The 15306-nt window shown below is 42.5% G+C and overlaps 1 protein-coding gene across 1 annotated transcript; it reads right to left on the bottom strand.

The window, feature by feature from the left end:
• Window positions 1-698: 698 nt before the first annotated feature.
• PTHLH (parathyroid hormone like hormone) lies at window positions 699-14024 on the bottom strand. The gene is made up of 3 exons (XM_089526908.1): window positions 13859-14024; window positions 2500-2922; window positions 699-744 (listed from the first exon to the last, which is right to left on the bottom strand). Exons 1-3 carry the CDS (start codon window positions 13963-13965, stop codon window positions 726-728), a joined length of 549 nt encoding a protein of 182 aa, XP_089383034.1. The 5' UTR covers window positions 13966-14024; the 3' UTR covers window positions 699-725.
• Between the last annotated feature and the right edge of the window lie 1282 nt (window positions 14025-15306).

Below are 15306 nucleotides of genomic sequence, written 5' to 3'. Positions count from 1 at the left end.
GCTCCTAAAACCTGCCCTAGATGACAGGGAAGCCTACCAGAACCCTTTTTGGGGTGTTGTCATGCCCTCTGGGGGCAGGAAGAGTAAAAGGGAAGCACCAGTGCAATGATGGATTTGGATCAATATAAATATAGAAAAACTGGGAATAAATGCTGTAGTACCAAGTTTAAAAACTTTCCTGGGAATAAATTATTTTGTAGTTATTTTAAACCTATTTCATCATGTAGATGCTTTATGATTGGATATGTCCCACATGGCATCTTAAATAGCACAAGAACATAAAAATTATACTAAAGTTTTCAAGTGTGGGCATGAAAGAAGTAGTGCTTGGCTTACTGTATGGTAGAAAGACAACACAAAAATATCACCTACCTAGTTACGCAGTGCTTGCCTTTCTTTCAATTAGAACATAATTTGAAATGGATAAAACATGTAAATGTCACAAAAAAGTGGGAGAAAGGTACAGACTGCCCTCTTTTTTGTTTCATGCCAGAAGTTGCAACCCTTCACTAGGAACTCCGGTGTCTCTTGCCATGGTTTGGGTACTGCACACAAAGTGTCTATTGTTGCAAACAGTCCAGTGCAGTTACATGCATGTCACAGGCAGAATTCTCTTCAAAGGAACACTGACAATTTGGCTTTTTCTGATTACTTTGCCCACTTTTTTCCAGCAGGTTAATTTTGACTTTCTTCTTCTTTATGTATTGCAAGCTCTCCAGGAAAATCTATGCTCCTGGTCCCACACTGAAATCAAAAATAGATATATGTCATCCCCCCAGTCTCTAAGCAAGGCTGCATGCTAAGGCACAGCTACATGGTTAGTTAGTTTGAACCTCAGTCACAGAAAACCTTGGTTGAAATATGTGTTCTCTAGATTGTGGCCTGCCTGTGTTAACCTGCTTCAAAGGTAAAGTAAAATAAAGACTGAATGGAATAACCTCTACTATTACATCAAAGCTACTTGGATAAGGGGAGCAATACACATCCAATAAAATTAAATAAATGCATATTTTCTAGCAATTCCCATTGATTCATTGGGGCTTAGAGCTAAGTAAGTATACTTAGGATGCCAGTGTTAGAATGCTTGCTCTAATAATCTGAGTTTTATTATTTATATTTTCTTTCTGCAGTGAATGAAAGTGAATGGGAGCTTTAGCAGTTGTTTTAGAAAAACAGTCATATGGATTCTGGGCAAAGCTGTTGCTCTTAAGCTCTTCCCCCTTCTTTGAAAACCTTCTTGTCATATATGAGAGAAACATGTTTCGCTACCCCCAGGGTAATGCTCAACATTTTTCAGCAGCAGTGTAATTGTTTGACAAGCTGGCAGCAGAATTGGAACTGAACTAACAAGTCCTAATAGCAGGGAAAATATTATAACAGAAGGCTGGCTAGTGTTAGGAGATATTGCTAAGAGAAACTTTCCTTGTTCTCCCCTAAGGTTAAAAACAAGAAGAATTTTTGTTAAATGATGTAAATTCTTAAAGACAAAGGAGAAAACAAAGCCTCTTTTTTTATATCTGTACAAATTTAGGCAGGGCTTAAATCTTTATAATCTTAAAATGTAATTGATTCAGGGGTAGCTGTGATGGCCATATAGCAAAGTACAAGAACATCCAAAATCCACAAAACAGTGATACCGTTATTCAGCCAACCAAAATGCATTATATATTTTGTGCATTTTGGTTGACTGAATAAAAGTATCATTGTTTTGTGCATTTTGGATGTTATTGTACTTTAAAATGTAGTTGTTTCTCATGTCTGAAAAATGTTAATAGACTTGAAATGCATTTTTAGAGCACAAATACAAAATCTTGTGTGATTAATTTGCATAGCTCTCTAAACAAATGACTATAGTAGCTAGTTGCCTAAAGCAGGGACTTCAGTTTGAAATTCTGTTCACAACTTTAGTAACTCACTATTTGTCAATGGCAAGCAAATTCGTTGACCCTTTCTTGTTCTCTAGAAGGAAGATATTATTTATCGTTTAAAGCAAAGGGAGTGCAGAAAAAGAATTCCTCAAATAGTTCTCCCTCCCTCTCTCTGTAATTTAGGAAAAAAAATGTGAATTGAATACAGCTTGACTTTGAGGCAAGATATGACCCCCTTCAAGCACCAGTTTGGCATCTCATAGAGTTCTCCTTGTGTAAGCCCCATGTATCCAAGAATCAGATTGCTCATGCACAGCTCCTCCTTGCTTCAATGGGATTTGCACAGAAGAACTTTACAGTGAATTCTGTCCATTACCATTTGATTTCTCACCTTAGCCAGCATACTACTTTGGGAATCATGCCATGGGCATAGGACAAAAGGTTTTTTGCCTTAAAATTGGAAGGCCTCATGCAGGAAGGATTCATGCAGTCCTCACATGGTACTTAACTGCAGCTTCCAGTAGCTCTAGGACTAGCATAGGCAATAGTGAGTAAAGCTGAGAGTTTCAGTCCAGCAACATCTGGATGGCTACAAAATTCCTACCCCTGCCTTAAAGACTGAAGATACTACCTTGTGTTAATATGTGCAGTAGCCAAGGTGTCCAAGAGGGGGATTTGTAGAATTCCACTCCCAGATCCTCTGGAGTTTAGCCAGGCTGAACGAACCCTTCTCTTTTTCTTCTCTTGCTCCTTACGTTTCCCAGGCTTTCCTTTCTTTTTCTTCCCTGGTGTCTTAAGAGGCTGTTCCTTGTACATCTGAGTTTTGTTGGTCTCTTGAGTCAGGTATTTGCCTTCGTCATCACTGCCAAACCGCACAGCATAGTTCTTTGCAATGGTGGCAGGTTTAGGATTTGGTGATACCTCTGGCATAGCTCGGATCTCAGCTGTGTTTACACCTTCAATTAAATTTTGCAGGAAGTTTCTTCTTCGTATATCTTGAAAAGACTTTCCTTTGTCATGTAAGAGCTGGTATTCTGATACAGTCCTTTTACTGCTTAAAAAAAAGCAAAACCCTCTGTTATTAAATCAGCAATGGCATATTGTTGTGGAGCCGGTTTGTCAAAAACCAGCCTTTTCTGTCAATATAATAAACATAGGGAGACAACCATCTACCTCTTAGTGCCACTGATAGATATTCTGAAATAACTCCTACTGTGCCTTAGCTGTTCTGTACAGAATCAGAAAATCTAAACTTGCAATAACTCACTAATTATCCTATGCTTAACCAATTGAGTTTTCTTAGTCATCAGAGACAATCCTTGCTAAACAATTATTTAATTGCTGCTAGGAGAATCAGCTGGTGCTTGTCTGTACCTAATGGCAATAAATATCTTCAAAACAAATTCTGCTAAGAGCAAAATTACACTCAAGTTCTTCTGACATCAGCTTTGTGGCATATGCATCATTGCAATATAATTCCTCCCTGCATTACATTGGTAATATCAGAAGCATAAGGTCACACAGAGACAGCCCACCACATGGCTCCTTTCTGTGTCAGCATAATCACAGTTTCCGGCAGGGATAACTCTCAAGAGAGCCGTCATGGTGTAGTGGTTTGAGTAGACTAGAGCTCTAGCAGATGAGCCTTTGAAGGCCCACTCAGCCATGGAACCCCACCTTGGCCAAATAACATTCTTTCAGCCTCAGGGGAAGGCAATGGTAAATCCCTCAAAATAAATCTTGCCAAGAAAATCCTGTGATAGGTTCATTTTTGGGTCTCCATAAGTCAGAAATGACTTGAAGTCACATAGCACCATTCATAAGAAGAAGCTGTGTAATGGGCTCCTCACAATCTGGTCTGAGCTTTCCAATGGTACCAACAGGGCCCACAAATAGAACAAAGAAAAGCAGGTAACATCAGAACAAGCTTGACTTAGATGACCACATTCTTAATTAAGCATGTAATTATGTATGTCTATTAAAGATTAGTTGCTTTTACTTCTTAATACTGTTATGTGTCTTTTAGGGCTAAGTTACAGGGCCTTATTTTGAAGCAATCAGGTTTACCCCACCCTTCAACAGAAATGTTATATAAGCTGAGTCTCCCTTTTCTAAAATTGTGAAATCCAAAATACTGAAAAAACTGAAACTTTTTTTCATGGGTGGCTGAATACTGACATCTTTGCTTTCTGATGATTCAATGTACGCAAACTTTCTTTCATGCACATTTTTTAAAAAAAATCATATAAAATTACATTCAGGCTATATATAAATGATTTTTATGTTTAGACTTGGGTCCCATCTTCAAGATACTGTATCTCATTATGTGAGATAATACAAATTATGTGAGATATACAAATATAGCTATTCTGAAATAAAAAAACAAAACAAAATCCAGAACACCTCTGGTCCCAAGCATTCTGGATAAGGAAGACTCAATCTGTATTGACTTGCATTATGGCAATGCACTAAACCACTGCAATCTGCAGATTAGAACAAACCCTCTTCCCTTAGGTGAATGGCAGAGACTTGCTACAAGGAGAGTGCAGAGAGCATATCAATCCATTCTAGAATAGGAGTTTGGATTAGTTGATCCAGGGTAGCCAAATTATGTGTTTTCTGTAGATACTCCAAGTGTCCAGCGGAAAACCAAATGAAGGGAAGACATATTTTGCTGAAGACATTGGTCTAATAGTTGGTTAGAGTCCATTATAAAATGATGGAACAGCTGGGAGAGCTTTGTTTATAGAGTGCCCAACCATCAGCAGAACACTACAGAAAAATAAAGACACTTCTCACATGGATTAGCTCTTTTTTACATCTTGAAAATAGATCTTTTCTCTCTTTTCTTTATAGAAAAAAATAACAGTCAAACCTGCTACTACACTTTAATTATAATCTGGTCGAGCCAAACAAAACTGAAGCAAAGTGATTTGAAGACCATATTTGCTTCCACTGGCTATTCTTAATGTAGGACATATTGTCTTGGCAGAAAAATTTCAGGCTATTTTCTTGGTGCCTAGTTTTTAAAATTTTACACCTTTTATTCACCTGTTGCATCTGCAGCACCAAGCCTCTCATTTACGTTTTTCTGTGCACATCTGAATATTCCCCTAACACTGTTTTAAAGACAACAGTTGCCACATGTCATTGACAGATCTGGTTCATCTGAGCTTTCTTAGGCGGGTTATAGACCGCCGCTTTGAGGCGGTCTGCTGCCACCGCCGTTTGCTCCGTAAGGGAGCCGTCGCAGCCACACCGTGCGGCTCCCTTACGGAGCAAAAAAGAAGCTCCAAAATGGAGCTTCTTTCTGCGGCGCCTCTGTGACGTCGCGAGGCGCCAGGGGCGCATTCGCGACGTCACAGGTGCCGCGACACGTTTGGACGCACAGCGTCCGATACGTAAAGATGGCGCTGGCCGAGTGGAACGGCCGGCGCCATATTGTACGGACAGAGTCCGTATTAGACCCAGGGGCGTCTAGAAGAGACGCCCCTTTTTTAAAATGGAACGTCCTGCGGATGTCCCAAGAGCTGGTTTGTAACCAGCCTTAGTTTTAGACTAGTTAAGTAATGATTTGATCAGGCATTTTGCAAGCAGTTCATACTGTAATAACCAGGGAGACAAAGGCAGCATGGTCCACAAAAACCATATTGTGGTCCAACAGGTGATCCAAGAACTTCCTGGGAAATAATTAACTATGAGAATATGTGTGTTTTTCCCTCAGGGTAAGGTGGATATGCTGTGAACGGCAGGAAAAAAATGGGAGGTGGGCTGGTTTCAAAGAATGCCACAAGTAGCTGTCCTTCCAGTCTGCTTGAAGGAGAATGTGCTAAGGCATGAGTATGACTCACAGATTACCTGAATGTAGCATAAATGGGAGAGCCAGTGTAGTGTAATGGTTTGAGCACTGAATGATGACTCTTGAGATCAGGGTTTGATTCCCCACTTGGCCATGGAAATGCACTGGATGACCTTGGGCAAGACACATACTCTTAGCCCCAGAAAACCCATGAGAGGTTGAATTAAGGGAACTATAAGTCGGAAACAACATGAGGATGCACAATAATGACAACAAATTGTGAATGCAGGAACATCTCTTGTTCAGGGCAATGATGTCTTTGTGATGCTTTGCTTGAAGCTAAAATCAGTTTTTATAAGTCAGGCCTGTTAACCCATCACACTGATTAGTGTTAATTTATGTCAGTCATGGGAGCAGCGTATATAGTTATTGCTTGTCACAGGCATCTCCATGGAAACTAGTCTACCAATAGCATTAGAACTATATAGAGACTGACTAGTATCTGTGCAACTCAAGGATCAAGAAGTCTTCAATAGTGAAATGAAAAAGAAGTTATCCCCCCTCCTCTCATGACTTATGTAAAGAGTTCAGGGCTTATGCATTCAGTTCTTATTGCTTGATTATTTTGCACTTGATGTCTTCCATGTGTGAAATGTGACCAAATGGAAAAAAATATTATGCCTTATGTGACATCAGCCTATTTGTGTAATATAGGCGGGTTATAGACTGCCGCTTTGAGGCGGTCTGCCGCCACCGCCGTTTGCTCCGTAAGGGAGCCGTCGCAGCCACACCGCGCGGCTCCCTTGAGGAGCAAAAAAGAAGCTCCAAAATGGAGCTTCTTTCTGCGGCACCCTAATGACGTCGTGAGGCGCCGCTGGCGCACTTGCGACGTCATTAGCGCTGCGACACATCTGGACGCTATGCGTCCAAGACGTAAACATGGCGGCCCCCATGTGGAAGGGGCGCTGCCATGTTGTCCGTATGGAATACATACTAGGGTTAGGGGGGTGCGGAAGCACCGCCCCTTCCTAACCCTAATACGTATTCCATACGTATTTTTTGGCGGTTTGTAACCCGCCATAATCTGTAATATTCCTTAAAGAGGTGTATATACTAGGCAGTCTCCCCTTTCAAATTTCAAATCTGCCCTGAGCGCAGTAGCTGACCTTAGGCACACTTCTCTGTCTTCCTCTCTGTAATATGGGATAATCATATTTATTTACCCTTCAGTGTTGTAAGGATTACTAAGGTAATGTAAATGAACTGCTTTGAATGCCTGAAGATACTGTAACAATGCCAAGTGTTCTTGTTCCTATAATTAATTACTTCTTCTTGCACGGAAGTTGCCATGATGTTATAGTCATCAAACGAGTAAATCTGCCTTTTAGACATTGGGATCAATGCAGTGACTGGGAATCCTACTGATATGATCAGTTTAACATTTAAAAAAAAATTATATGTGCTACTAGATTTCTTTTTTAAAACTACCAGCAAAACATGACATGTATGGGTGTACATGCTCTCTCTCTCTCTCTCTCTCTCTCTCTCTATCTATCTCTCTCTCTCTATCTCTCTCTCTCTCACACACACACAATAGTTGAGTGGTTACTACTTGCCAGGGTCAAATCCAAGAAAACTGTTATGTATTTTTTCAGCTTAAAACAATATAACAGTAGTAGTTATACTTCAAAAAAGCCTTAAAGGTTTCTACTATATAAACTTTAGAATATTAACAATAAAATTTTATGTATCCTAAAAACATTGAGGCAGCATAAGGAAAAACAAAATGACTCAAGAAAAGACATGCCTGTGCTTAAGGATAACTCCTAGTGGTTGTAGCCAGTATAGTATGTGAATCTAAACTTTAAGGTGTCTTCTTTAAAACCACCCTTTAAAAAGTGACCTAAAAGAGTACAGTTCTTATGATAACCATTGTGTCCTGTATCTATCCATCATGTTCCCCACTTATGTTCTCACAACAGGCCAGTGTTTGGATTAACCTACTCCTCTGATGCCACATGAGTCCAGCCTACTTTTATCATCTTTGTCAATCTTGCTATGGTGAGTCATATTATAGTTCCATTAGCTTTTTGCCGGATGCTTTCATGAGAAAGTTTCATCTCCCATTAACATTTTAAATTCTTAGCTTCATTTCTTTTAAAATACCATTCTCAAAAATGGTAAGAAAATGTTCAAATAATGTTGTAACTCTACTAGGGCACAACTTATCTCACAATCTCTTATTTTCCCCCTCTCTCTTCCTATACCCCTCTCTTAATATTGTCTCCTGTCTTTAGGCTCCCTCTGTAATCCCTCCCCCCCCCCCCCCAGGAAACTATGGCCTTTCAATTCTATTATAAAAGCTGCATTTGTGTCAGTATTCTATTAACGACATTATTTCCGTAAAGATCATCATTCACAGCAGCTCAGCCTTCGGGGTCCAGTAAAGAGGACAGTTGACTTTTTTAGATCATAGAATCATAGAGTTGGAAGAGACTACAAGGGCCATCCAGTCCAACTCCCTGCCATGCAGGAAATCTCAATCAAAGCATATCCGACAGATGGCCATCCAACCTCTGCTTGAAGACTTCCAAGGAGGGAGACTCCACTACACTCCACGGAAGTGTGTTCCACTGTTGAACAGCCCTTACTGTCAGGAAGTTCCTCCTAATGTTAAGGTGGAATCTCTTTTCCTGCAGCTTGCATCCATTGCTCCTGGTCCTAGTCTCTGGAGCAGCAGAAAACAAGTTTGCTCCCTGCTCAATGTGGCATCCCTTTAAGTATTTAAACAGGGCTATCATATCACCTCTTAACCTTCTCTTCTCCAGGCTAAACAACCCCAGCTCCCTAAGTCGTTCCTCATAGGGCATGCTTTCCAGACCCTTCAGCATTTTAGTCGCCCTCCTTTGGACACGCTCCAGTTTCTCTACTTCCTTTTTTAATTGTGTTGCCCAAAACTGGACACAGTATTCCAGGTGGGGCCTGACCAAAGCAAGATCAGGTACAAAACTAAACCTACCATGGCATTACTTTTCTATGGTGAAGTAATTATAAACTCCTGTGAGGCAAGGGACTATGCTGATGACAGCATTGCTAGTGATAGAGTCTTCCATGTCAGATAAGCTTTTGCTGTGGCAAAAGGTATGCTTAGATAGGCTTTTTGCAGACTAAATGTGCCAAACAGCTACTGGGCAGCAGCAATAGTCAAGGTGACACTTATGGAAGATCTCTCAGAAACAACAACAGTGGAACCATAGCTAATGCTTGTTACTACTGTACATAAAGAGGCACTGGTAAACCTCCTTTGGATATCATTTGCCATGAAAACTCTATGATGAGAAAATCCAAAATGAAACAAGATAGTGCCAGAAGATGAGATACCCAGGTTGGAAGGCACTCAGCCAATTACTGAGGCAGGACAGAGGAGAGTTACAAGTAGCACTGTGGCTAAAGGAGCAACTCAACTCAAGCCGAAATGACTTTCTGCTGTTGATATGCTCAGAGGTGAAAGGAAAAGTCCAAAACAGCACAAGGATTTCCTCGGAGTGTAGTGGAGTCTCCCTCCTTGGAGGTCTTCAAACGGAGGCTGGATGGCCATCTGTCGGGGATGCTTTGATCTGGATTTCCTGCATGGCAGGGGGTTGGACTGGATGGCCCTTGCGGTCTCTTCCAGCTCTATGATTCTATGATTCTATGATTATATAAGGAACATGGAATGTAAAAAGCATGAATCAGGGGAAGTTGGACATTGTAAAAAAGAAGTTGAAGACGACGTAAAAAAACACCCGATTTGCTCTATTACACCTAATTGACTGGGAGCTAGAATAACTTTGGGCTGAAGCCAGGGACGCTGTGGGGGGGGAAATGCAAGGAGACACTATTAGCAGCCAAAAAGAAAGAGAAAGCTCATTAGATGAAACTTTTCAAGCAGTTAAGAACAGTTGAGAAACAAAAGTAAAAGGTGACAAAAATAGGGTCAGAACTCTGAATGCAACTGTTAAGCGACTTGTGTACAGGGACAAAAAGAACTACTATAATAATCAATGCAGAAACCTAAAAAGCTTCATGGATTTCTCCAAAAAATCTGAGAAATCAAAGGGAACTTTCAACCAAAAATGTAAATGGCCAGCAGGGGAACACAGTATATAACCAAGAGGAAATAAAAATATGATGGAAACAGTAAATAAAAGGATTATATAAAACAGATTACAAGGATTTTAAACAAAAAGAATTGTACTAATGTGATATCATGAGAAAACTCAGTAGAAACACAGTCATGCTTGGTAAAGTAGAAGCAGTAGGAAAAGAGGAAGACAGGCAGATGTCTTGACTCAGTCAAGGAAGCCTTGACCCTGAGCTTGCAAAACTTGAGCAGGGCAGTTGATAACAGGGTGGCTTGGAAGTCTTTCTTTCATAGTCACCATAAGTTCAAGTTGACTTGATGGCAGTTAATGACAACAATAACAATCAAAATGAAATAAAACAATATTTCCTGCTGTCGTGTGAATTAGGTGTTTTTGCCACTCTCACAATTTTTCTCTTAACCATATTCTTTTAAAAATATATATATATATGAAGAAAAATATGTATATTTTTATAGATTAGGTTGGAAAAATTATGCTGTTCTTACTGAAGCACTTGTAACTCAAATATCCCATTTGCACTCCACTCAACTGGAATGTTCTCCTGTCCCAGCTTCATTGAGCACACCCTTGCTCTTGTGTAACTCTTATTTCTTAAAGAGGACAATGAGTTGTGCACCATTTTAGAAAAAAAGGCGACATCTGGTTAAAATACTAAAAAAACCCACAAGGTATTTATTTATTTTAATTTATTATATTCATGCCCTAACTTTCCAATAAAAATAGTGCTCATGGTGGCTAATAAACATCACTAAAACCAAATTAACCAGTTACAGCAATAAAATCAATATAATAATTAATAAGCATTAAACCCCCCTTTTAAAGACCAATTTAAAGAGACATTTTTTCTCTCCCTACACCCTGAAATCAGCAAGACAGGGATCAAAATCCTACTTGTGGGGAGGGGGGATATTCCCTAGTCCATGTCCTGAAAGTTCCTGAAGCAGGCCTCCCTAGTATAAGGATTGCTCATCAGTTTCAATGCAGGCATTGCCCACAGAACCTGGTGCAAACAGTTGAACAAACAGGCTGGGTGCACTTTGGTTAAAAGTGCCATCTCTAGCATTGTTTCCCCTGTCCCATGTAACTGTATGGAGACAGACTTTGAAAAGTTTTGGCATGTGCCTAATCACCGTAGTGGATTCATACCGGAAATAATCCTTTAAAATAGCAGCAAGAAGACAGAAAATTGTTAGGATAACCCACTAGAGGTCCTTTCCAGGCTGCTAGCGAACTTGTTAAATGAATAGTCTGACCCCAAACCAGATGAAGTTAACGCAGTGCTAACATGTGGTAAGCAGTTTTGAAAGAAGAGTTGAGAGCTTATGGTTTCTTACGGCCCAAATGTACCCACACAAATTACTGTATACATTGTATGCCACATTCACAGAGCTGTCATTTAATCTTGTGCATGTGGTCCTGGCTGGTATGAATTCAACATCATAAACATGCTGGTTGGGTTAATCTTCTAATCCCCAAAGGAAAAATGGTTAACCAGTCATCATTAGGAAAGTGTCCACTGTTGATGTCTTGATCGCTGTAACTTCAAACAGTCACCCTGGCCCTCATTCTCTTTTACCGACTTCCAAAAGAAACCACTCTCAGCAACTATAATTTGCCTCCTGTGTCCAGCCTTTAGGGACAGATATTCCAAGAAACTATCTTCAGAAGGATAACATATCTGTAAGGTGCTTTGTGGGTTTAATGGCATTCTCATGTTTATTAACTAAGTCAGACTATGTCGTCTTCTACAATTTACCCTTTGATTCCTCTGTTGGAGTGGCATCCAGCTCTGTTTTGGGGAGCTTGTTGTATTTAGTATCAAATGTGAGATACTGCACTTGAGGCCAAAAGAACAAAAATGAAATGGATGGGGGACACCTGGCTTAACAAGACTGTGTGTTAAAGGGATCTGGGAGTTCTAGTTGACCACAAGTTGAACATGAGTACAGTATTATGCGGCAGCTAAAAAGGCCAATGTGATTTCCAGCTGTAACAATAGAAGTATAGTGTCTAGATCAAAGGATGTAATTGTGCTATTCTGTTCTACTTTGGTCAGGCCTCACTTGGAATACTGTATACAGTTCTGGACACCACAATTCAAAAAGGATTTTGAAAAGCTGGAGCGAGTCCAGACCAGGGTGATCAAAATGGTGAAGGATCTGGAAACCATGCCCTATGAGGAACGACTTAGGGCTGAGTATGTTTAGCCTGGAGAAGAGAAGGTTAAGAGGTGATATGATAGCCCTGTTTAAATATTTGAAGGGATGTCATATTGAGGAGGGATAAAGCTTGTTTTCTGCTGCTCTAGAGAATAGTACCTGGAACAATGGATGCAAGCTCCAAGAAAAGAGATTCCACCTCAACATTAGGAGGAACTTCCTGACAGTAAGGGCTGTTCAACAGTGGAACACACTTCCTCGGAGTGTAGTGAAGTCTCCCTCCTTGGAGGTCTTCAAAAGGAGGCTGGATGGCCATCTGTCAGAGATGATTTGATTGGGATTTCCTGCATGGCAGGGGGTTGGACTGGATGGCCCTTGCGGTCTCTTCCAACTCTATGAATCTATGATCTTCAGATCAAAGAAGTTGTTCTGGACAATATAGCAAGTACTTAGTTATTGTTTGTGGGTTTTGTTCACTGCAACACAAACTTCACACAAATAGTTTGTGTATCACTTCACACAAACATTTACTCAGAACATGTTTAATATTAGCAACTGGGGTGTGAGAGTGAGTTTTGCAATTAATATTAAATGGAGACAAAATAATCAGTTGAAATAGAAACCGTTTCCCCTGAAGAAAGACAGCACTGATAAATGCAAAAGTTTATGGGACCGGTTCCAATCCAGAATGGTTTAGCCAAGTGAAGGATGCAACACAACACTAAACATGGATTTGCTGCATAGCTATAGTGAGAAGCCTGATTTTTCAAATGAAGGACTGATAAGGCTAGCAGGCAGCTAATGTTAATGGAAGAGGATGTCCTGTATCCTTATCTGTTGTACAGTGTTCTCTGCCCTAGTTGGTTAGGGAGGTCCAAAGAGGGCCTTTTGGAGCAAAGTTCCTTCTAATCTAATTTGCATTGGATCTTTTTGTTTTTGCCCCATCGCCTGGTTATCTGTCCACCCCAGTAAATCATCTAAGATCTTTGTATTTAGGACACATACTGTATAACTGTCTTGTCATAGCAGGCTTGAATAAATGAGCGAGAGTAAAGATAAAGCAGGATTAGGGCCTTAAGTAACTAGAGCTCTATAGAGCATTGGTACATAACCACAGTGTGGGATTATTGACCTGGGTGGTTTGTCTGGGTTTTGTTGACACTACAGTAAGATGATTCATGTTAATAAATATGGTGCTAGTCTCTCTCTGTGTGTGTGCTTGGAGTTTTGGGTCCTTCAGATCTGCCTATCTCAAAACCCCTCTTTCTCTCTAAATCCAGGAGGGCGAACATGAATTGGCACAAGCCCCAAATGAGTGAAAGCAATGTCTGTGATCTAAGTGCCCTAGATTTTCACCTACGGGGCTATCCCCATCGCTGGGATCCATGCCAGTTTGCCTACTCTGCTGGCATCTGAAGTCTCCAAAGTCTCTCCTACTGTAATGGGAGGAACCTCAATGCAGTCGGTGCATGAACAAAAGTAATGCTACCCAGATGAGGCTCTACCTCTCCCCTCAGCAACCCTCAAGCCCAGGCCCTGTCCTTTAAGGACAGGAATTGCTCCTCTTATCTAGTGCCAACAATCACGGAGAGAGAAACCTTATAGTATTGTGCTACGTCTCCAGATAGGCTTCCTCCAAAACAACCTTTTGCCGTGATTGTTCGGATGGGCAAAGGGGCCCCACAGCATACTCCAACTCCCAGAATTCCATAGCCTTGAGCCAGTAACGCAGTTAAAGCGGGGCCAAATCGGGTTATTTCTCCCGTGTGGATGCAGGCTGAATAAAGCCTCCTGTTTCTTCTGGGGCAGATGGAAACCTGCCTGTTTTCAGAGGACCCACTCCGGCCAGGCAACCCACAGCAAAAAGAAGAAGCAGCAGCAACTTACAGTCTGCGGCTGCTCCCTTCCAGGGACTTCCCCGAAGAGGGGAGGCAGGGGCTGAGCAGGAAGACCACGAAGCTCCACTGGTGGAAGAAGGAGAGCCGGGGGAACATGGTGCCTCGGCGCTGGGGGCTTGGCGACCTGCGAAGGAGAAGGCGAGCGATGAGCAGAGAGCGGGCTTTGCTGGAAGGGACCCAGCCCTTGCTCCAGGAGGGTCCTAGCCTTGCCTGGGGGTCTACCTCGGAGGGAGGAGCCAGGCTGAGTCTCAAAGACCCGACAGAGGAGGAGGAGGAGGAGGAGGACGAGGCACCGGAGCAGCAACCAGAGCAACCTCTCTCCTGAAAGAGGAGGAGGAGGAGGAAGAGGAGGAGAGGCCGGCGCCTCCCTCAGCCCGGCTCTTGGACGCCTAGCAGCTCAGGGGAGGCTGCGAGCTCCTAAAACCACCAACAAGCCTTGAAGATTTCCCCCAAATCCCCGGAGTTCCCCAATATTGATCAAAAGCCCTGGAAAGAAATTGGCAACGCCGGCCTTGAGGAGCTCCTTGCCACGGGGCCCGAGTGGAGACCCCCTTCTCACCAGCCGGTCATTCTCGCCAAGGGAGGCACTCAAAGACCCCAGTCCCCTCAGTCTTCCTCCTCCTTCTGCTCCGGGAGAGAATCTCGCCCAAAGAGTTCCTTCCTTCCTTCCTTTCCTTTCCTTCCCTCCCTCCCTCTCTCCTTCCTTCCCTGTCGGGTCGGATAGACCTCCGTCGACTTTCGCCACAACCACGGGAAAAGGGTCGGCAGGAGAAGAAAAGAACCCCCTGCTCTCTGCAGCCCTGCTCTCTCTCTGTTTGTGAGAAAAATGCGCCTCGGCAAAGCCCAGAAAGACAGCTGGGAACAGCTGGAGCCTGGCCAGCCCCCGCCCCCACCCCTTTAATCCGGACTCACTCCGGTTTTAGCTTGAAAGGGAACTCATCAGCCTGAGGGATGACAAAGGGAGGGAACCCACTTCTCCCGGTCCACAAAGCGAAGCGGTGGATAGTAGTTCTTATTTTTGTTCCACGCTGGAGAGATAATCCGGTTTGGCACCGCTTTAAGTGTCTTGGCTGAAGGCTATGGAATTCTGGGGGTTGGAGTTTGTTGTGGGCCCGGAGCGGAGCCGAGCTTAAGGAAGGAAGGCCCCACAACAAGCACCAACCCCCAGAATTCAATAGCCTTCGTACAGATGAGAGGCCACCCAAGACACGTAAAGCGGTGCCAAACCGGGTTATCTCTCCAGCGTGGATGCAGCCTAAGGTTCGGGGCTTGGCTTCTGAAGGGGGGGGGGAAGTGGCGGGAGAAGAAAGGGATGGAGGCGGCTTCCTCTGAAAGGCCAAAAGGAGCACGTTCCTGACTCGAGGGAGAGGAGCCCGGAGGAAGTCAAAACAAGGGCTGCATCCACACTGGAGAGATAACCCGGTTTGGCACAGCTTT

This window comes from Sceloporus occidentalis, unplaced genomic scaffold (genome assembly GCF_023333645.1).
Source record: "Sceloporus occidentalis isolate IW3139 unplaced genomic scaffold, rSceOcc1.0.p SCAF_5, whole genome shotgun sequence".
Classification (NCBI taxonomy): Eukaryota; Metazoa; Chordata; class Lepidosauria; order Squamata; family Phrynosomatidae; genus Sceloporus; species Sceloporus occidentalis.
The sequence above is the reverse complement of the archived record's forward strand: the minus strand, read 5'-3'. Positions and strand labels throughout refer to the sequence as shown.